The sequence below is a fragment of the Hippichthys cyanospilos genome, chromosome 16 (genome assembly GCF_059441005.1).
Source record: "Hippichthys cyanospilos isolate Australia breed blue-spotted pipefish chromosome 16, RoL_Hcya_1.0, whole genome shotgun sequence".
Classification (NCBI taxonomy): Eukaryota; Metazoa; Chordata; class Actinopteri; order Syngnathiformes; family Syngnathidae; genus Hippichthys; species Hippichthys cyanospilos.
The window spans coordinates 835,001-856,534 of record NC_142384.1 but is presented as its reverse complement, the minus strand read 5'-3'; the positions used below and the strand labels follow the sequence as shown (position 1 = coordinate 856,534).

General features: G+C 39.8%; 1 protein-coding gene and 1 long non-coding RNA gene across 6 annotated transcripts in view; one reads left to right on the top strand and one right to left on the bottom strand.

The window, feature by feature from the left end:
• LOC148410108 (uncharacterized) overlaps nt 1-21,534 on the top strand; it is a 67,398-nt gene that overhangs the window by 8,286 nt on the left and 37,578 nt on the right. For 3 of the 5 annotated variants that reach the window (XR_015868105.1, XR_015868102.1, XR_015868103.1), the window contains exon 2: nt 14,369-14,552. This is a non-coding gene — a long non-coding RNA (uncharacterized LOC148410108). Of the gene's footprint in view, nt 1-14,368; nt 14,798-18,824; nt 19,247-21,534 lie in introns of those variants that run through there. The other 2 variants (XR_015868104.1, XR_015868101.1) reach the window with 2 other exon arrangements.
• Nucleotides 10,264-21,534, bottom strand: part of ppl (periplakin) — a 31,850-nt gene continuing 20,579 nt past the window's right edge. Inside the window, exons 14-22 of the mRNA XM_088436246.1 lie at nt 17,988-18,145; nt 17,717-17,895; nt 17,511-17,649; nt 16,794-16,987; nt 16,539-16,689; nt 16,347-16,430; nt 16,143-16,259; nt 13,444-13,536; nt 10,264-13,357 (exon numbers count right to left, since the gene is read on the bottom strand). Of these exons, the coding sequence (XP_088292372.1) occupies nt 10,685-13,357; nt 13,444-13,536; nt 16,143-16,259; nt 16,347-16,430; nt 16,539-16,689; nt 16,794-16,987; nt 17,511-17,649; nt 17,717-17,895; nt 17,988-18,145 (3,788 nt within the window). The 3' untranslated portion in view covers nt 10,264-10,684. The remainder of the gene's footprint in view (nt 13,358-13,443; nt 13,537-16,142; nt 16,260-16,346; nt 16,431-16,538; nt 16,690-16,793; nt 16,988-17,510; nt 17,650-17,716; nt 17,896-17,987; nt 18,146-21,534) is intronic.

The window sequence follows — 21,534 nt, the reverse complement described above, 5'->3', positions numbered from 1 at the left end:
CGCAAAAAAAATGGCTCTGCAGCGCCACCTAAGGTCGAAAAAGTGCACCTGGTCCCGGCCCGTTTGACCTAGAGCTACGAAAATTTTTAGGCATATGTAGGACCTAGAGACCTACAAAAAAGTCAGCACAAGCCATGTGCTCAGATGTACAGAAAAAGAGTTATGAATTTTTGAATGTGCATTTTTGGCCCATTTTTGCACGTTTGCAGGTCCCAAACTGCTCCTTGTTTCTCCTAAACGCTTTACTCAATCACCTTCAAATTTGCTGTGGTCCATATTCACACATAGGGGCACAAGTGGGCGAAATTTGGTGCAGATCCGCTGACATATATGATAGGGGCGTGGCTTCAAATAATGTGTTCAATTTTTCCTTCGCCAAGAGGGACAAAAACCTTAATAACTTTGATGTACTAGCTTAAAAAAATCTAAAACTTCATAGACACATGAACACTTATGTCTTTAACACCTTTAAAAAAAGTTTTTTTAAATACCTACTAGCGCCGCCTAGTGGTTGATTAAAATGTCATTTTTTACACTCTCATGTATTGTGCTCAGTCTGTTTGAGTAAAACAAGTGAAAATTGGTCAGAATATCATTAAGACATGGAATATTAAGATTTTAAAATTTTATGACTTTTCGATAAAGGGCGTGGTCTGCACGCCACTTCAAAGTCAGATGACTCGCCAAAACGAAAAAAGTGGCTGTAATTGGCCCCAAAATGGCCTTATGAGTGGAAAATAGCCTCTTACTCCCGGCCCATTTGACCTAGAGCTACAAAAATTTGTAGCCTTATGTAGGACCTCGCGCCCTACAAAAAAGTCAGCGTGAGCCATATGCTCAGATGTACAGAAAGAGAGTTATGAATTTTTGAATGTGCACTTTTGGCCCGTTTCTCCTCATTTGCAGGTCCCGAACTGCTCCTTTTTTCTCCCAAACGCTTGACCCGATCGACTTCAAATTTGCTGTGATGTTTTATCTGACTGTGAGCCACAATTGTTCAAATTTTCGTGACGATCCGCAATCAAATATGTTGGGGGCGGGGCTTTATATTAAGCCTTTGATGATTACTTTGCCACATGTGAAACAAACCTTTATAACTCAGCTTTCCAAGCTTTGAAAAATCTGAAACTTCACAGACACATGAAGACTCAAGCCCTAAACACATGTGTTTAAAAAAATCTTAAATTGCTTATAAGGCCACCTAGTGGCAAACAAAAATGTCAGTCTGATTTCTCGCGAAAACGAACAAAGTTGCTGTATTTGGACCCAGATGGTCTTATCTTTTCTAAACATTACATATTTGATGGATTTCCAATGCGGAATACACCTATCAACGTATTTTTTGTTATAGTGTGAGCGCCACCTACTGGCAGCCAAAAAAATAGCATTTTTTTTTAAACGTTTTTATGTGTTTAGCTGAGCCCTTTGAAGTAAAATCGCTGAAATTAAGTCTGACAAGCCTCTAGACAGCCTTGCTGACCTCCACCAAATTTTACGAAGTTTCGATAATGGGCGTGGCCTCTATGACTATTTTCATTCCGAAGCTTTATCTGTCCAGTAAAATTTGCTGTAATTTGACCCAGATGATCTGATCTTCTCACAATTTCACACATTGGATAAAAATATTCTCCTGAAAATAGCGACAAAAATATATTCCAGTTTAAAGCTAGCGCCACCTAGTGGCTGCAAAAAAAGTCATTAGTCGAAAGATTACAGTCAATCCTGTTTGGTTTGACCTACAGCTATGAAACTTTGTAGGCTAATGAAGGACTGTAAGACCTACAAAAATTTCAATAGAAGTGATGTGCTAGGATGTACAGAAAAATTGTTATGAATTTTTTTAATGTGCACTTTTGTCCCATTCTTAGACATTAGCTGGTCTCAAACTAGTGCCTTTTTCTCTTAAAAGATTCACCCCATTACCTTAAACTTTGGCATGAATCATTATCCAACTGAGGGGCACACATAGTCCAAATATCGTGAAGATCTCTTGACATAAAAGATGGGGGCGGAGCTTCAAATTATGTTTAATATTTCCTTCGCCAAGAGTGACAAAAATCTTAATAACTCAGCTATGACAGCTTCAAACCATCTGAAACTTTCCTGGGACTTAAAAAGTCATGCAATAATACAGCTATGTGATAAACTTTCACATCATTTACAGCGCCACCCAGTGGCGGACAAATATCTCATTTTTTATACTTTTATGTACTGTGAAATGCCTGTTTGACTAAATGAACTCAAAAATGGTCAGAAAAGCTATGACACATTGGAACATTAATGTTCTCAACTTTTATGACTTTTCATTAAAGGGTGTGGCCTCTATGCAAACTCAAAGTCTGATGTCTCGCAAAAACGGTAAAAGTTGCTGTAATTGGACCTAGATGATCTGATGTTTGCAAAACTTCATATATGGGATGGGAGTCCAATGTGAAACACACCTAGGAGCCTATTTTTTATCATAGTACGAGCGCCACCTAATGGCAGCAAAAAAATATAGCAAATCCTTAACGTTTTTATATACTCTGCTGAGCCCCTTGAAGTGATATCCCTTAAATGTTTTTTGAAAAGCCTGTGGCCATGCCTTATGCCCTCCACAAATCAGTACGATGTTTCGACAGTGGGTGCGGCCTATATGGCATTATAAGTCACAAAATTGGAACAATAACAGCTGCAGTAACTCCACCCACATTGTCCCACCTTGTCTAAATTTTACATATTTGGTAAGAGTCCTGCACTGAAGTCATCTACAACTAATTTTTCATCGTTCGTAGTCCTTGTTCATACCCCGACCTGTTCATACCCCAACGTGCACAGGTCTGCGAGGGCCCTTTATAGCTGCTTGCAGCTCTAGTTATTAGGGCCCGAGCAGCTACCGCTGCGAGAGCCCTCTTGTTTTTCTCCAGATTATTATTATTATTATTATTATTATTATTATTTACTGTGCAGCGCTTTTCCATTTTTGAGGGCCTAAACATGCACGAAAAGTCACCAAAATTTGCACATTTGTCGGGCCCGGTGAAAAATTGGATATTTTTGTGTTTCCCAAAACAATGCAAAAAAAATGGCTCTGCAGCGCCACCTAAGGTCGAAAAAGTGCACCTAGTCCCGGCCCGTTTGACCTAGAGCTACGAAAATTTTTTGGCATATGTAGGACCTAGAGACCTACAAAAAAGTCAGCACAAGCCATGTGCTCAGATGTACAGAAAAAGAGTTATGAATTTTTGAATGTGCATTTTTGGCCCATTTTTGCACGTTTGCAGGTCCCAAACTGCTCCTTGTTTCTCCTAAATGCTTTACTCAATCGCCTTCAAATTTGCTGTGGTCCATATTCACACATAGAGGCACAAGTGGGCAAAATTTGGTGCAGATCCGCTGACATATATGATAGGGGCGTGGCTTCAAATTATGTGTTCAATTTTTCCTTCGCCAAGAGTGACATAAACCTTAATAACTTTGATGTACTAGCTTAAAAAAATCTAAAACTTCATAGACACATGGAAACTTATGTCTTTAACACATTTGAAAAAAGTTTTTTTCAATACCTACTAGCGCCGCCTAGTGGTTGATTAAAATGTCATTTTTTACAGTTTCATGTATTGTGCTCAGTCTGTTTAAGTAAAACAAGTGAAAATTGGTCAGAATATCATTAAGACATGGAATATTAGGATTTTAAAATTTTATGACTTTTCGATAATGGGCGTGGTCTGCACGCCACTTCAAAGTCAGATGACTCGCCAAAACGAAAAAAGTGGCTGTAATTGGCCCCAAAATGGCCTTATGAGTGGAAAATAGCCTCTTACTCCCGGCCCATTTGACCTAGAGCTACAAAAGTTTGTAGCCTTATGTAGGACCTCGAACCCTACAAAAAAGTCAGCGTGAGCCATATGCTCAGATGTACAGAAAGAGAGTTATGAATTTTTGAATGTTCACCTTTGGCCCGTTTTTGCTCATTTGCAGGTCCCGAACTGCTCCTTTTTTCTCCCAAACGCTTGACCCGATCGACTTCAAATTTGCTGTGATGTTTTATCTGACTGTGAGGCACAATTGTTCAAATTTTCGTGACGATCCGCAATCAAATATGTTGGGGGCGGGGCTTCATATTAAGCCTTTGATGATTACTTTGCCACATGTGAAACAAACCTTTATAACTCAGCTTTCCAAGCTTGGAAAAATCTGAAACTTCACAGACACATGAAGACTCAAGCCCTTAACACATGTGTTTAAAAAAATATTCAATTGCTTATAAGGCCACCTAGTGGCAAACAAAAATGTCAGTCTGATTTCTCGCGAAAACGAACAAAATTGCTGTATTTGGACCCAGATGGTCTTATCTTTTCTAAACATTACATATTTAATGGATTTCCAATGCGGAATACACCTATCAACGTATTTTTTGCTATAGTGTGAGCGCCACCTAGTGGCAGCCAAAAATATAGCATTTTTTAAACGTTTTTATGTGTTTAGCTGAGCCCTTTGAAGTAATATTGCTGAAATTAAGTCTGACAAGCCTCTAGACAGCCTTGCTGACCTCCATTAAATTTTACGAAGTTTCGCTAATGGGCGTGGCCTCTGTGACCATTTTCATTCCGAAGCTTTATCTGTCCAGTATAAGTTGCTGTAATTTGGCCCAGATGATCTGATCTTCTCACAATTTCACACATTGGATGAAAATATTCTCCTGAACATAGCGACGAAAATATATTCCAGTTTAAAGCTAGCGCCACCTAGTGGCTGCAAAAAAAGTCATTCGTCGAAAGATTACAGTCAATCCTGTTTGGTTTGACCTACAGCTATGAAACTTTGTAGGCAAATGAAGGACTGCAAGACCTACAAAAAAGTCAATAGAAGTGATGTGCTAGGATGTAGAGAAAAATTGTTATGAATTTTTTCAATGTGCAGTTTTGTCCCATTGTTAGACGTTAGCTGGTCTCAAACTAGTGTCTTTTTCTCTTAAACGATTCACCCCATTACCTTCAACTTTGGCATGAATCATTATCCAACTGATGGGCACACATAGGCCAAATATCGTGAAGATCTCTTGACATAAAAGATGCGGGCCGAGCTTCAAATTATGTTTAATACTTCCTTTGCCGAGAGTGACAAAAAGTCTTAATAACTCAGCTATGACAGCTTCAAACCATCTGAAACTTTCCTGGCCCTTTAAAAGTAATGCAATAATTTAGCTATGTGATAAACTTTCAAATCATTTACAGCGCCACCCAGTGGCGGACAAAAATCTCATTTTTTATACTTTTATGTACTGTGAAATGCCTGTTTGACTAAAAGAACTCAAAAATGGTCAGAAAAGCTATGACACATTGGAACATTAAGGTTCTCAACTTTTATGACTTTTCTATAAAGGGCGTGGCCTCTATGCCAACTCAAAATCCGATGTCTCGCGAAAACGGTAAAAGTTGCTGTAATTGGACCTAGACGATCTGGTATTTTTAAAACTTCGTATATGGGATGGGAGTCCAATGTGAAACACACCTACAAGCCTATTTTTTATCATAGTACGAGCGCCACCTAGTGGCAGCAAAAAATATAGCAAATCCTTAATGTTTTTATGTACTCTGCTGAGCCCCTTGAAGTGATATCCCTTAAATGTTTTCTGAAAAGCCAGTGGTCATGCCTTATGCCCTCCACAAATCAGTACGATGTTTCGACAGTGAATGTGGCCTATATCGCATTGAAAGTCAGAAAATTGGAACAATAAAAGCTGCAGTAACTCCACCCACATTGTCCCACCTTGTCTAAATTTTACATATTTGGTAAGAGTCCTGCACTGAAGTCATCTACAACTACTTTTTCATCCTTCATAGTCCTTGTTCATACCCCGACCTGTTAATACCCCAACGTGCACAGGTCTGCGAGGGCCCTTTATAGCTGCTTGCAGCTCTAGTTTTTATTGATTTTTGTGAATATTTTATTTTTTTAATTACATACCATGTCCTTATAAAATAGTAGTTAGGGCATTACCAGTGTGTCTAACTACAGTAAAAATAAATAGAAAAAGTCATTTCATTGATTTTTTTTTTTTTTTTTAGTGAATATTTTTATTTTTTAATTTACATACCATGTCCATATAAAATATTTTTTTCAGAATAATCTTACCTGTAGTAGTTAGGGCATTACCAGTATGGCTTACTACACCAAAAAGAAAGATAAAAAGTCGTTTCATTGATTTTCTGCGAATATTTTGGGTTATTAAATACATAGTATGTCCATGTAAAGTGTTTTCACAATAAGGTCGCCTGTAGTAGTCAGGGTATTACAGGTATGATCTACTACAACAAAAAGAATAGTATAAAGTAATTTTATTGATTTTTAGTGAATATATTTCATGACTAAATTCAGAATGAAACGTGTAATTTGCTGACGGACCCTAACGTGGACCATGGTGAATGACGGTGGGTTGACAATGTGGATTCACTGTTTTCTCGTAAAACTTGAAATATTTAGACTAAGTGACAGTAATCACAGTATATAAAAGTATGTTTATTTTACTTTAAACTACACTCTTTAATTAGGCGGATACTGCCGTGGTCTCCAATTAAAAGCACAGATAAAACCAAATGTCAAGCGAATATCGAATAACAAACCAACTTTACCTTGCTGCCTTAAAGAGATAAAGATGGTTTGTTATTCGCTTGACATTCGGTGGGGACCATCTGAGAATTACATGTTTCGATGTGAAAAAAATCTTCACTGAATATCAATAAAATAACTTTTTACCATTCCTTTTGCTGTTGTAGATCATAGTTGTAATGCCCTGATTACTACAGGTGAGGATATTGTGTTCAACCCACTGACCACGACCTTCAAAAAATTCTCATATTACAGTATTAACAAGAATGAAGAATATCGACCCATATTAAAGGGATATAAGAGTTTGAGCTTAAAGTAGTTCATTAGATGTTGCTACATTCTGTGTATGAGAGTGTGAGACTGTAAAGTAACAACAATATGGTGTGCAAGGGAGTGTAAGAATGGAATGTTTCAGAGCAAGCGGTGCTAGTCGCGGGGACGAGATGACCTTGGCACCTGGTGGAAAACAACTTTGAGGAAAATTACAACCAGGAGGAGTAAGCAAGCGATTCTGCAGGGGAAGAAAGACCAATGAAAGCAAGCTAAAGTTAACTGCAGTATACACATAGCCAATAAAATAATGCCAGGATGCCTTTGTTGATGTGCCATTTGCATATTGTGTAGTATAACTCATTGCTGGGCAACTCGGATGGAGAGTACGTCTGCTGGTGGCAACAGCGGCGTACAGGGCTGTATTGAGAGGGACCCGAGACCCAGGTGCTTGTATTAGATCTGTGTGTTAGGAATAAATCCACTCGTGTGTGAAAATGCCTATCCCCAAGCCCACATGGGTTCTCTCCAAGCACTCCGGCTTCCTCCCACACTCCAAAAACATGCATGGCAGGGGAGTTGGACACACTGAATTGTTCTTAGGTGTGATTGGGTGCATGAGGGATTGTTTGTCCCATTGTGTGCCCCGCAATTGGCTGGAAACCAGTTGAGGGTGTCCCCCTGCCTACTGCCCGAAGATCAGCATCGGCAAACAAACCAGCGACCCTAGTGAGGATAAGCGGTTATAGAAAATGGATGGATGGATGATTGGATGGATGCACACGAACACATTAACGGTGGAAAAATAAGGAAGCAAAACCATTTCAACGCGCAATCTTTTTCAAGCTACTGGGATGCCAATTAGGTGGATAAACCATTTTGACGTCCAATCTTTTTCAAGCTACTGGAATGCCATTTGACATAAAACCAGAATTGAGTCTTAAAGGGAGTATGTGTAATTATTCGCATGCGCCTGTGGGAGCTTCAGGGGCATTACGGTAAATGCAGCAATAAACACTCCTCGCTGTCCGTAGGTATCACAGATATAGCGACCTCCGGAGTTTTTGAAATTTATCCTAATATATTCATTTTTAAATGAAAAATGGTCTAAAACTTAGACAGTGTCACTTTAAAGTCTGTCATGAAATTTGTTGTGCACTTTCCAATGTAATAAAAATTCTGAAAAGATGGTGAGATGGCTCCCCAACCAACATTGCAGTATCAGGCCACATGTTCAGTTACAGTAAGTCATGTTTAACTCGCTGTTTGTTTCAATGCATTCAACAGTGCCTTAGTGCTTTAAAATGGAAAATTACATTTCGCTGTGACCATCCATCTCACCATCACAGCAACAACCATTGGTGACTGTCAAAGCTCCATCTGCCATTACCTTGCCTTGATGATCCTGTCCATTACTTCACTCCGGCCACCCAACACCAAAACAAAATGATGAGTCAAGTGAAGTTTGAACAGTTTTATTTTCCCCATTGCAAAGCATTAGTGCTTGCCATAAAGAAACTCAAGCTGTTAGAACAATGATTCTGCCAGTATTATATGCTTGTTTTTCTTAATAGTCCCGCTAGTGTCTTCTGTTTTCTACCCATGTATTAATTGAACTGCTTATCCTAATGTGGTCATGGGCATACAGGTTTTCATAACCCCAATTTCATTGTCTCTGCACCCTACACACACTGACAATAAAGACTTTTATACAGTATTTATGTTCAGTTTTATTTGTAAAGCACTTTGTTGCAACTGTAGCTGTTTTCTAAGAGCTCTATAAAAGAAGTCGGCCATCTCGAACATTTAGTTAGCAATGCAAAGTAAGTACAAATGGATTTCCATTTACTGTGAAACTACGAATGGCTCAATGCAGTCGGCCCTTGATTGCTTCTTGAATACAGTGGGCCCCGGTTTACGTCCCTGCCTTAAATTTTTCTCACCTTACGACATGGACCGCAACATTTTTTTATCCCCTGTTTATGCCATTTTTTTTCGCCTTAAAAAATTAAAAAAAGCATCCAAAAACAAAACATGTCTCTTCAAACATGGGCATGCCAGGCATATGTCACTACACGCGTCACTGCTTACGTCACTACATTTCTGGTCTGCTATTGGTCGGCGTCACGACTCCCTAAGATACTTGTCTGCTATGGGTCGGCGTCACGGAGTCACTAAGATGCTGGTCTGCTATTGGTCGGCGTCACTATTTAAAATTGGTAATGCTTTGTTCTCGTATGCATATAATATCACATTTATTGTGCATTTTATGCTTAATTCAAACATTAATTAGTTAGCCATGGGTCCCAAGATTGCTAGTGATGTTAAAGAGAGAAGTAAGAAGAGGATTAGTTTGGAAACAAAGTTTGAGATAATCAGGAAATACAAAGAAGGCAAGTCCAGGCTACTCTCGCTAGGGAATATGGCCATTAAAAGCTCGTGTATTATTTATTTATGATGTTATTTAATTGTATACCTGTATATTATATATAATATCACTGACTATATACTATTATCTTCCCAATTTTTAATATGTATATACAGTTTTGATGTTTTTACCCGGGGTATGTGCATTAGCTAATTGCTGTAGGTTTCTATTGCCCGCCATATGACGATTTCGCCTTATGATACCAACCCCGGAAAGGATTAATTTCGTATGGCGGGGGTCCACTGCACTTGGGACTTAATTACTGTATAATAGTTATATGAGCAAACAGTTGTAAGCATGTCCACCTCATAGTTCAGGGTCCCGAGTTCAAATCCATCTTACTTCAGCCTTCCCGTGTGATGTGTGTGTTCTCCCTAAGCCTGCATGGGTTTCCTCCGGCTTCCTCCAACACTCCAAAAAACATGAATGGCAGGTGGATTGGACATACAAAATTGTCCTTAGGTGTGATTGGGTGCATGAATGGTTGTTTGTCTCTGTGTGCCCTCCCATTGGCTGGCAACCAGTACAGTGTATCCCCCGCCTACCGCCTGAAGTCAGCTGGGATAGGCATCAGCAAGCCAGTGATGCTTGTGAGGATAACCGTCTCTAGAAAATGGATGGATGGATGGTAATATGTAAGTTACGCTAACATTGTTCCTTTCCAGTGGACATCATGCGTACTTTGAACAGTTTGGGGTGGTCATTGCTTACCACTCTTTTTCAAGGCAACCCGAATTTAGCACATTTTCTAACCTCAAATGCTGCACAGTCCATCACAATACTGAAATGTAGGAATTGGAATGTATGAGGCACAATTTTGTATGTGTGTTTTGCGTGCATACTTTGTCTTGGTTCTCCTACAGCCTTTACACACACACACATAGTCCAATTTAATATTTAAATACAGAGTGTTAACATAATACAGTACTTTTTAAAAGCTGGTTTCAATGAATTTATATAAAACACAAAGACAGTTTTGATTTTTAATTGACTTTTATTTAGGCATAGGCATAGTATGCATTTCATCTCCTGGACAATGCCACAAATAATGGAAACATTCAGTTATTCGCATGCACTGTGTTTTAAAATTCAAAGGAAAAATAATGTATTGTACCCTTGTACCCTGTGTAATAAGGAAAAAAAGAAGCTCAGCAATTGGCATTCTTCGGAAATCATATTTGATAGTAATTTTATTTAATTTGGTTAGAGCTGCATGTTCATTTCAATAAAATTGAGTGGAATACGACGAAGCAAATAAGTACCTAGTGTATTTTGTAATAAAAAGTTGGGAGAAACCACCAGTTCACCCAAAAAAGCAAAGTCATAGACAGCTTCGAAACAATCTAAAAAAAATCATTTTGTTGTATAAAGCAAAACATAATATTGAAGATGAATTTACTTGTTCTTTCCCGACACCAATGCACCAAACTCCTGAATGGTAAGTTGTTTGTTCATGTATTGCTGAAGCTGATGATTTGTGATATGCCCAAGACTCAAAGCATCATCAATGGAGAATTTTTTTCCGGATTTTCTATCATGGAGTACAGATGATTCTCCCTTGGGACCCTTGACTGTGATCTCCTCCCAGTCACACTCCTGGCTTTGTAGGTTCACAAACATCTTCCAGTCGATCAGCCCCAGCTTAAAGGCTTCTTCTGGACGCATTTCTTTACCTGTGTCTGGGTCAATAACCACAATAGACCTTCGTAAATGGCTCTCTCTCTGTTCTCTCTTCATTCTAACAGCTGACAAATTCTTCTGCAGCCTTTCTATCTCCTCATCTTTTTTGCTAGTGATACCTCTGAGCTCTATGAGTTCTCTTTGTAGAGAGTCAAGCCTCAACTCCAGGTTCTTTCCGTCCTCTCTTGGTGCAGTTTCAGTGATAAGCTGAGTCTCTTTGCTGGTGATATCAATCTCAGAACGAAGCTTTCGAATTTCATTTTGCAGTCTTTGGTTTTCCTGCTGCAAGCGACTGCTTTCATCTCGGATGTAGTCCAGCTCCTTATTTGACTTGGTGTTGGAAAATTCCATCTCAGAGAGCCGGGAAGTGACTGTTACTAACTCTTGATCGAGTTCTCTCTTTCTCCTTTTTTCCTCCTCCAGAGTTCTCTTCAGGTTCTCAATCTCAAGCTCAGCCTCTGGATCCTTCTCAACCTGGACCTTCTCAGTGCGAACAATTCTTTCTTTTACATCCATCTTCTCCAAAGTGACCTGCTGCTGAATCAGTGCATTTAGTTCTTTCTCAAGCAAGATGCGTTTATGCCTCTCTTCATCTAACTGAAGTTTGAGAATAGAGTGTTCCTTCTCTTGTTGAGGATCCTGCTGCAGGACTACCTTTTGCTTGACAGTCACCTTCTCACGATTTTCTTTGTCTCGCATCTCCAGCTCAGTAAGTCTGACCCGAAGCCTCTGGATCTCCAACTCAGCTTCACGTCTTGCCCTACGTTCACGTTCAAGTTCCTCCAACTGCACGTCTAAGTCAGCCTTCATTCTCTGTAGTTGGTACAACTCTGCTTTCAGAGTATCCTTCTGTCGCTGCTCATTGTTAATGTTTTGTAAGAATTTTTCGCACTCTGATCGGAGCAGAGCATCCTCTTCCATTTTCACTACTTCCTGCTGAACAAACCTCTCACGAACCTGAGACAGTTCCAGCTTTCTCAGTCTGATCTTTTCCTCTTGGGATGACCGTTCTCTCTCAAGTTCAAGACGTTTAGACTGTTCATCAGCCAGTTTTCTTTTAAGGATCTCAACCTCCTCCTTAGTTTTGGGATCCTCTCTGTACTGCAGCACTTCATTGACAACCTCTTTAGTCTGAATTTGAGGTTTCATGTCTTTCCATCTTTGAATTTCGTCATTAAGTTGGCGGATCTCCATCTCGGATTTCTCAGTCTGGTGAGTTTTGTCAACAATTTCATTGCGCAGTCTTTCAAGTTCTCTTTCAGTCTGTGGATCTGTCTTATACTTGATGACCTCTTTGATTATCTCCTTGACCTCCACAAGAGGTCCTCTGTTCTTTAGCATGGTCAACTCATCTTGTAGAGATCTAAGTTGCATTTCTGCATCCTTATAACGCCTCTGCTGTTCGATAAGTTCAAGTCGGAGATTGGCCACCTCATTCTCAGCTTTTGGGTCAGGCCGGACAATTTCCCGCATCTTCTCTTGGATCACAACCTTGGACTTCTCCTCCTCTAGACTAGTAATTTTCCTTTGGATGTCAGTTTTTTCTCGCTGGGATGATCTTCGTTTAGCCTGCTCATCTTCATACTTCCGCCTAAGGTTTTCCACTTCCCTTTCTAGGGCAACATCTTTCTCAACTTTTAGTACCTCCTTAATAGAAATCTTCTCCTCAGCCATTGACTTCTCTTTCTCCAGCCTACGGAGTTTCTCTTGAAGAAATTTCAGTTCATCCTCCAATTGTTTCCTTCCATCAGTTTCTTTTTGTCTCCGGTTCAACATAACTCTGTATTCTGTTTCAAGTTGGGGGTCATTTTGTACCTTTATTACCTCCTCTTCTTTAATAACTTCCTGCTCTTTATTCTTCTCTTCAGCCAGGATTGTCACCTGCTTTTGTATCTGAACGAGCTCATTGTCCTTAATCAATTTCTGCCTTCTGAACTCGTCCAGCTCTTCCCGAAGATTGCGAATCTCCTCTTCCTGACCACGGTCTCTTTCAATTCTGAGAACCTCCTTCACCATATATTGCTGCGCTCCCTCCTTGACCTCAGTCTCAAGACCACGCAGCTTCAATTTTAGTGCATCAAGATCATTCTCCAGAATGTGGGTAATCCTACGTTCCTCTGAAAGTTTTTGTTGAACCTTGTACACTTCCTCGTCCAGCTGAGGATCAGGAACTTTTTTGATTAGCTCCTTCTTGACAATAGTGTCCTGAGGCTTCTGTCCTTCAAGGACATATATGTCAGTTTGGATTAACTCAATTTCTTTTTCTAACTGCTCTCTCCTTTGGATCTCATCTTGCAATTGCTTCTTAATTCTCCAAAGCTCCCCTCCTGGAGCAGCAGCATTAATTGACTGGACATTTGTAGACTGGATCAAAGGGATATCTGGTTGCTAAAGAAGAACATTTACAGTGATATTGTATTTTTACAAATAATGTTTATGATAGTACTTAAGTTCGTTGTCGTGCAGAAATTCACCTGGTTGAGAAGGCTATGGGTGAATTCCAGATTTTGTAGTTTTTGATTGTTCATTGCATTCACCTCAGTATATTTGGCCTCAATAGCAGCTTCCTGCAAAAAGAGAAATAAAATGTCATCAGAGTGGATCCATGTTTTGGGTCTTTTTTTCCAATCTCAGATAATTATTTCTTCTGTATGTGAATGCATGGGCTAGTGTGCCACACCACTAAATAAGCAAGAGACGTAATGTTACACACATCATTTTTCAACCAATCAATCAGCATTAGTTAGCACAACACGCCCCCTTGCGCGACCCTGGGTAAGTAGCCGAAGACTCTCGTTGCGGCTAGGTACTTAAATTGGCTATGGTAGGCACTAGGGCGACCATCCAGACCTGGAACATTTTTTGGGTGTGAACTCAAACTCAGGTTACAGCAGATAGTTTCTGGTAAAATGCCTGTATGTGAAAGAAGCTCTTGAAATCCAGAAATGTAAGCATTGGAACTCCCTGTGTAGGATCTAGATGAAACACTTTGATAATTAAAGGATTATTTGTAGAACTCCCGTTCAGGGTTCTGGGTGGAATCCTTTCATGTTAATTTCTAGGTAGAACCCTTGGAAAGGGTTCAAAGAGGAACCTTTTATAAAAAGCTTCAACAGGAACCAAAAAGGGTTTTCCTATGAGGACAGGACCTTGTCCTTGCGAACCTTTTGAATAAGCTTTTTTAGTGTAATTTAATGAGCTAAATCTATATGAAAAATGGTTGCTGTGGAATGTGCATTTCATATACTTTTGCATTAAGTGGCTAACCCTGTTGAAGCTCCTAATTTAGATGTGTTTTTTTTTTTTTTTTTTTTTTAGGCCAATATATAATAATGTTGAATAATAATGTAATATGTTGTGTAATTGTTATGTTCCCTGCTGATTTTGTGCTTGTTTTAGGCAGGGTTCTCCTTCTGCAACAAGGGGGCAGAGTCACCGGCTGCACACCTGTTGCCATCATGGGCTTTTTAAGGCCAGCCGGTGCAGGAGAGAGGCGCCGGATTATTCCATCGCCAAGCTTATTTGCAGTCCCATGATGATCCCAGCGTTCCCGTTCCGTGTTCATCCTTTTGAAGTCATTTTGGTTGGTACTTTAGCTGTTCTGGATTTTTGCTATCTCGCGTTTTTTGTTTTCACTTTGTTTCAGTCGCTCTCCAGCGGACTCTGCTTCCTCGTATCTTGCCTCCCATTTGGACTCTTACATAGACACTTTTATCTTGCTTTATTTTCTACTTTGTGACTTCCGTTATACTTTGTCCTTTTTGACGGTTTCTGTTTCCACGCTTGGCATGCGCCTTTGTTTAAATAAACTGACTTTGACTACTCTCACCTCATGTGTCTGGTTGGGGTCCTTAACCCATTCGTGTCCCGCGGTTATTTGTGACAATAACACGTAATAACTTCTTGGCATATTATTACACTCTAGATCATCTGTTACAACACCCTGAGGGTACCATAGCACCCTGGTTGGAAATCACTATACAGTGGGCCCCCGTATTACGAACTTAATCCGTTCAGCGGCTACGCTCGTAACTTGAACTGCTCGTATGACGGGCAATCCAAACCTATGTTAATTAGTGAATGCGTGCAACACGCGCAAAAACCTTAGGTAAAAACATCACGACTTTATACACATATTAAAAATGAGTAAAAAATGAGTACTGTACAGTTAACTAAAATAACATATACAAAGGAAAAATGACATTTACCGACGTGATAACCATCACGAATATACACACATATATAAAATTATTGCCATAATCTACTTTGCAGTTAATTAAATTAACATGGATACACAAAGGATAAATGACATTTTCCTCTGGGACAACGTGACTTGAGCCGAGTGGAGACGGAGGTGAGCAGAGACCAACCCGCAGAATTTATTGATTTATTTTCTTAAACAAGAACTTTTCTCAAACTAAAACATATCACCGGCGATTTCCTTCTCTTTAATCGATAATAGAAGAAGCCTCTCCATTTTGTTGTCGAGCGAGGTCCGTCCCCCGGCAAGGAAAGTCTTGCCCTTAGAAGATTGCCGAGCGGTTACGTCCATACTCAGAGCAAGGTTAACTATGCGTGTGCCTCCTTTGTATTTTTTTTTATTATCTCCTGCTTGGTTTCTATTGTCATCATCCTCTTACTTCTTCCTTTACCGCCACTTGCAATTTTAGAAGCCATGTCTAACAGATAAAGTTTGCAAAGTCTTCACAACATTCCTTCTTTCCGTTTTTGACTGATTTTCTCTCCTTCCTTCCGTCCCGACCAGCTGTGCCATCAAGATAGATAAAGGCGTTCGGCCAATAGCATATCGGCATTTCTGTGATTGATGTGACGCCGGCCAATAGCATCTCTGTGACTGACAATAACAGTGACTGAGACAGTGACTGTGACATTTTAAGAGCAATAGCGTTCAACGATGCCGTGATAAGCGTCAACCTCCTAATTAGTTGACGTAGCAATGCGAAAATAAATGTTCGAACACCATGGCCGGCATGTCATCTTGTTCGTAAGACGGAAGGTTTGTGCGTAAGTGGGGGACGAAAAACTCTGCGGTCCACGCTCGTAAATCGAAATGTTCGTAAAAGAGGGTGTTCGTAAACCGGGGGCCGACTGTACTACTATCCGTGGACACAATACTGTTTGAACAAAGACAAACTTTGGGAATGTGCCCCACCTCTGCTTTGACAACCAGAGCAGGGGATTCCATTCGGCTCCGCTTGTATGTCTGCGGCACAAGTCCATCATCAAGGTCTAGTATGGATCGGAACTTCTCGGTTTCAGTCTCGTAGTCCTACAAAGATCCATCAGAAATATTCAAAACATTACCAAACTGTAGATGTTTTGAATAAACGATGTCTAGTCTGAAAAAATATCTTACTTTGATAGCTTGCTGGTAAAGTCGACCATTCTTGGAAAGATTGTTCATGTCTGATTCCTTCCTTGCAATTTCAGAGAGCAAGTTCTATGGACAAGGGAGTATAATAGTAAATCATACTTGTATCTACTATCTTCTTGTTCCATGATGAAAGATATTCTGTCATAGTTATGTCTAGCTGCAAAATGCACTTACCCTTTGATTCTTAAGTTTGATCTCCAGTTGTTTTATGTCATCGGTTTCAGATGGTTCATAGTTTGGAATACGAGCAAGCCAGTTGTTCATGTTGTTGTAATCATTGTGATAATTAGTGTATGACATCTTTGCCCTCTGCAGACTTTGAGATCTGTGACATAGTGTGAAGAAGAGCATTCAAATTATATTATTATATTAATAAAATTGTTCGTGGGTTCGATTTCTGGATTGTCTTTCTCATCAGGACCCTCTGACCTGGTATCGATCTGATTGTTCAGGATGCTGAAGCGCTTATTTAGCTTCAGCACATCAGCTTCCTGTCTCTCAATGTCAGGGCAATGCTCTTGAAATTTGATGGCTAGTTGGTCAGCGCTGCTTTTGGCCAAACGCAGGTTCTGCTCAGTCTCATTAACCACTGCCCTCTTGGACCTTAGGTCTGAAGCAATATCCTGTCCGTGTAGACAATAATTATGTCGACAATTAGCTTTGGAAATGAGTCGTAAAAAAAACTTATTAGAATGTGAATGGTTACAGTAGAATCTTAACAGTAAGGTGGAAAGAGCCACACATTTTTGATCATTATCAGGAGATTTGCAAAATGTATTTCTTGCACAGTGTGCACATGGTGGCTAGGAAATGCAAAGCAATATAATAAACCATAAAAGAATTATAATATGTATGAAAAAAAACTTACATTTAAGAAACCAAAACAACATAAGGATAAACACCTTTACTTTTCACAGAACAAATGACTAAAATCAGAAACACATTTACATTTCAGAAAAAAAAATGTCAAAATCTGGCATAATCTAACCAGAATCTGATCTGCCGATGCCTAGACCAAACAAAATAAATGTACAGTAAGTATCCTTGTGTCTTGTATTTCTTTCTATTCTTTATATTTCTTTATATTCTGTCCTTTACAATAGGTCTGTAATTTATGTGTCTCGTAGAATTGAAGCTTTATCTTACTGCAAGGTCACGTTGAGTTTTCTCCAATGAAGACATGTCAGAAGGAGCACCATCTTCCCTGGCCAGCCTGTTCTCATAGTTGGACAATGCAGTCTTTCCGTTTTGAAGGGAAGCCTCCAGCTGGTTGGAATTTTTCATTCTAAAGAAATTAGAATTAACAGAGTTTACTACTGTAGTAGATGAAAATGAGATTAATCAAGGCATACTTTTCCTGAGCACACTGAAGAAGCTGCTCTAAGTAGTTGTATTTACGATTGACTTCATCAGTTTTATTGTGAAGGTGAGGAGCGCTGGCACAAGTTGGGTTTGAAACCAAAAAGTTTTTTGCTTCTTGTATTTTGGAAGTCTTTTCAGGTTCAATTCTATGAACTGCAATGTCAATATCCTGGACAAAGTGCATTAGTTAATGAATTTTAATGTACATAAATCATGATATGTTTTTTTAGGTAGAATTAACATTCACAGCGTAGTAATTACCCTCAAATCCTGAAGGCGGTCACCACTATCCTGCAGTGGCTTCTTCAACTCAAGTGGTGGGCGCAGTCGGGCTTGAATGGCTCTCTCTTGTATGTTCAGGTCATTGGCTATCTTATCTAGTGCAGCCATCATTTGACGGCACTGTTGCTCTTGCTTGTCTAATGACCCAAAAAAAAAAAAAAATCGATGATGACTATTATTTTGGTTGTCATTTTCTGCTTTCTAATAGTTTGGCTACTGTATTATCCATTGGGTGAAAATTACGGTGGCTCTGAAGTGCAAATCACAAAAACAAATCGCTAAGCGTCAGACAAACAAAAAGTTAATCATAAACAAAACACCACACACTTTACAAAAGACAAAACACAACGGCAAATCAACAGAGGTCTACAGGGTTAGGGTTTTGGAAGTGACAGACTAAGCCTTGGCAGCAGTAGATTTCATCTGTCGTTATTATCCGTTGTTGTAATAGTCAAGCATGGATGATAGGAGGACATCTTTGTTTTAACTCCTTCAGAGCTAAGCATCATGCTGGACACACTTTCCTCTCGAAACCAATAAATACGCAGAATTTTGATTAGGTCACCACATCTGGGAGATGATTGGACAAAACTTTACCAATGGAAATCAAGTCATGATGCTTGGCACCCTTCCTGCCTTTTTTGGATATCGCAAGATTTCTCTCAAAACACGACTTCAAAAAGGAAAATGTCATCTTTTGGGAGGATTTTTCATAGCGTAGTGCACCTCATGTGGACATTCATGGAAAATCGGTGCAATCTCACGGAGGACAAGAAGTTCTCAAGATATGACAATCTTTCCTCTCCTTTCTATCAGGTGGCCTTAAGACTGTTGGTTTGACTGGACTGGCAACTCAAGGATTCTCCCACCCATGATATTCCACATCGCTGCTGGTCCTTATCTCCACCCGCATGATGTAACTGGGGACGGGGGCCGTGACGTGGCCAGCTGGTAGCAGCCAGTAGAGTCCAGCGCTTACACAGCAAAGTCACCTCCTTGTGGGTGGACATTAGATTGTTGTTAATGTGTAGGCCACAGTCTGGGACAAACATTTAAGCAAAATGAATACTTTAATTGAAGCGCACTTATGTTCCCCTAATGCCATTCAGAGCACCGCTCATGCTAATAATAAAGAGGTTGTGGTGTTTTTTTTTGTTTTTTTTGTCTCTTAGTTTGATGATTGAGTGACCGAAAAACCACTATCTTTTTAAAGATAGATAATTTTAAAAACGTACAACATGCATAAAAGAAAAAATTCTTTTATGCATGTTGTACATTTTTAAAATTTGAATTGGATGATGGAGCAATGGAAGTAGAGTTTGAAGTGCCATTAACATTTGGCTGACAGACCAAGGGACAGACCGACGAAGAAGGGGGTCCAACGGACTGTAAATGGATGGAACAAGCCAAAAAAAAAAGTAAAAACCCCATCTCTGCAAATCAAAAATCACAAACAAAAAAAGCAAGGCAAAAAAAACAAAAAACAAACATTAATATCAACAAAATACAACATAAAAACACAAATAAAATCACAGATAAAAAGCAAACAAAAAAATTACAGCTACAGATAAAACAACTGATCTTAGTTTATTTTTGTTTATCATTTTTTATATCATATTACATTTAGTAATAGTTTTGTAAAGTGTTTTTGGTTTGTTAGGTCTGCTGTTAATTTTTTTGTTTCGTTTCCTTTTTTGCGATTCCTGAATTGGACTTTGTAATTTATTTTTGTTTGTGAAAAAAATTATCTTGTTTTTTGGTTTGAGATTTTTTTTTTTTTGTAAAACGTGGATGGCAGGTGAATTTGACATACTAAATGTCATTAGGTGTGATTTTTTTTAGACTAATTTTCTTTTGACTGATTTCTTTTTAATTTACTGTTGTGTTTTGTTCTTAACAATGTGTGTGCGTTTTTTTGCTAGCAATTAATATATATAGTTTTTTTAATTTCTTAATAGCCAAATGCAGCCCTAAAGGGACGCAAGCGAGTGAAGCTTTCAGCTGGTCCCATAAATAAATAATATAAAGAGGTGCTTGAGGAAGGGTATCTGGCATAGAATTATGACCTTTCATCCAAAGAATAACTTTTGGGATTCATGGCTGCCTATTGTATGATAGCTTTAGAAGTGAAAGAGAAAACTTTGAATGTTAATTAGTATGACTGGAAAAACTTGGGAATTGGGTGACCTGGCGATTAAGAGAAAGCTAAATATATTGTGTCCAATGGATAAGTGGAGAAACAGTGGAGAAACAGTAGTTCACAATTAAAGACTTCCTTTAGTCATATCCTCAGACTGAGATTTTACAAATGTATGACATTTTTCAGAGATGGGGTATTACTTGGCACTACTCCCACCCCAACGGCCGCAAGTAGGTTGACCAAGACCAATCATTAATCTCAATCAGAAAACACACGCTGTTGGGAGGAGGAGAGCGGCTTCACTGGGCCGTTGTAAAGCTTAACTAGATTTCTTTTGTAATAAATCGAAATTTCTAGTGTAAACTGTGATTGTTATCATGTTTGCTTCAGCCTCCACTTTAATTAGACCTCCGGGCGACGCTAATATAACTGCGTCCCTTCATGGGACCACAGCCAAACTTACAGCAGTTACCTTACAGTCACTATATAAGGCCTCTCCCCGGCCACTTTGTCCAGCTCCTCCGGAGGAAGCCCCAGGTTTTTCCGGGCCAGCTGAAAGACATAGTCCTGCATGTCCTGGGTTGTCCCTGGGGCCTCCTCCCGGCAGGACATGCCTGGAAAACCTCACCAGGGAAGCTTCCGGGAGGCAACCTAACCAGATGCCCGAACCACCTCAACTGGCTCCTCTCAACGCAGAGGAGCAGCAGCTCGACACTGAGTTCCTCATGGTTTATTGAGCTTCTCACGCTCTCTCTAAAGGAGAAACCGGAAACTCTGCGGAGGAAAATTATTTTGGCCGCTTGTATCCAAGATCTTGATCTTTCGGTCACGACCCACAGCTCGTGACCATAGGTAAGGGGCAGGAATGTAGATCAACCGGTAAATAGAGATCTTCGATTTTTGGCTCAACTCACTCTTCAACACGACAAACTGGTACATAGTCTGCATTACAGCAGGTGGTGCACCAATCCGTCTGTCGATCTACCGTTCCATCCTACCCTCACTTACGAACAAGAACCCAAGATACTTGAACTCCTTCACTTGGGGCAGGACCTCATCCCTGACCCGGAGAGGACACTCCACCCTTTTCCGACTCAGGACCGTGGTCTCAGATTTGGAGGTGCTGATCTTCATTCACATTTTTATTTGTATAGCCCTAAATCACCAAAGTCTCAAAGGGCTTCACAGATGAAAAGAGGTCATGTGGAGACCTCTTTCGAAAAAAGAAGTTGTACAGAGACATCTTTTCAGTGTAAGGTACACAACAGCATCCCCTGTCAAAGCTCCCAGAAGGGGAAGGAAAAACTCAAAAACCCCAATTAGGGGAAAATCAGAAACCTCCAGAAGGGACCACAGGTGGGAGGAGCCCCCTGCCAGGCCCACAGG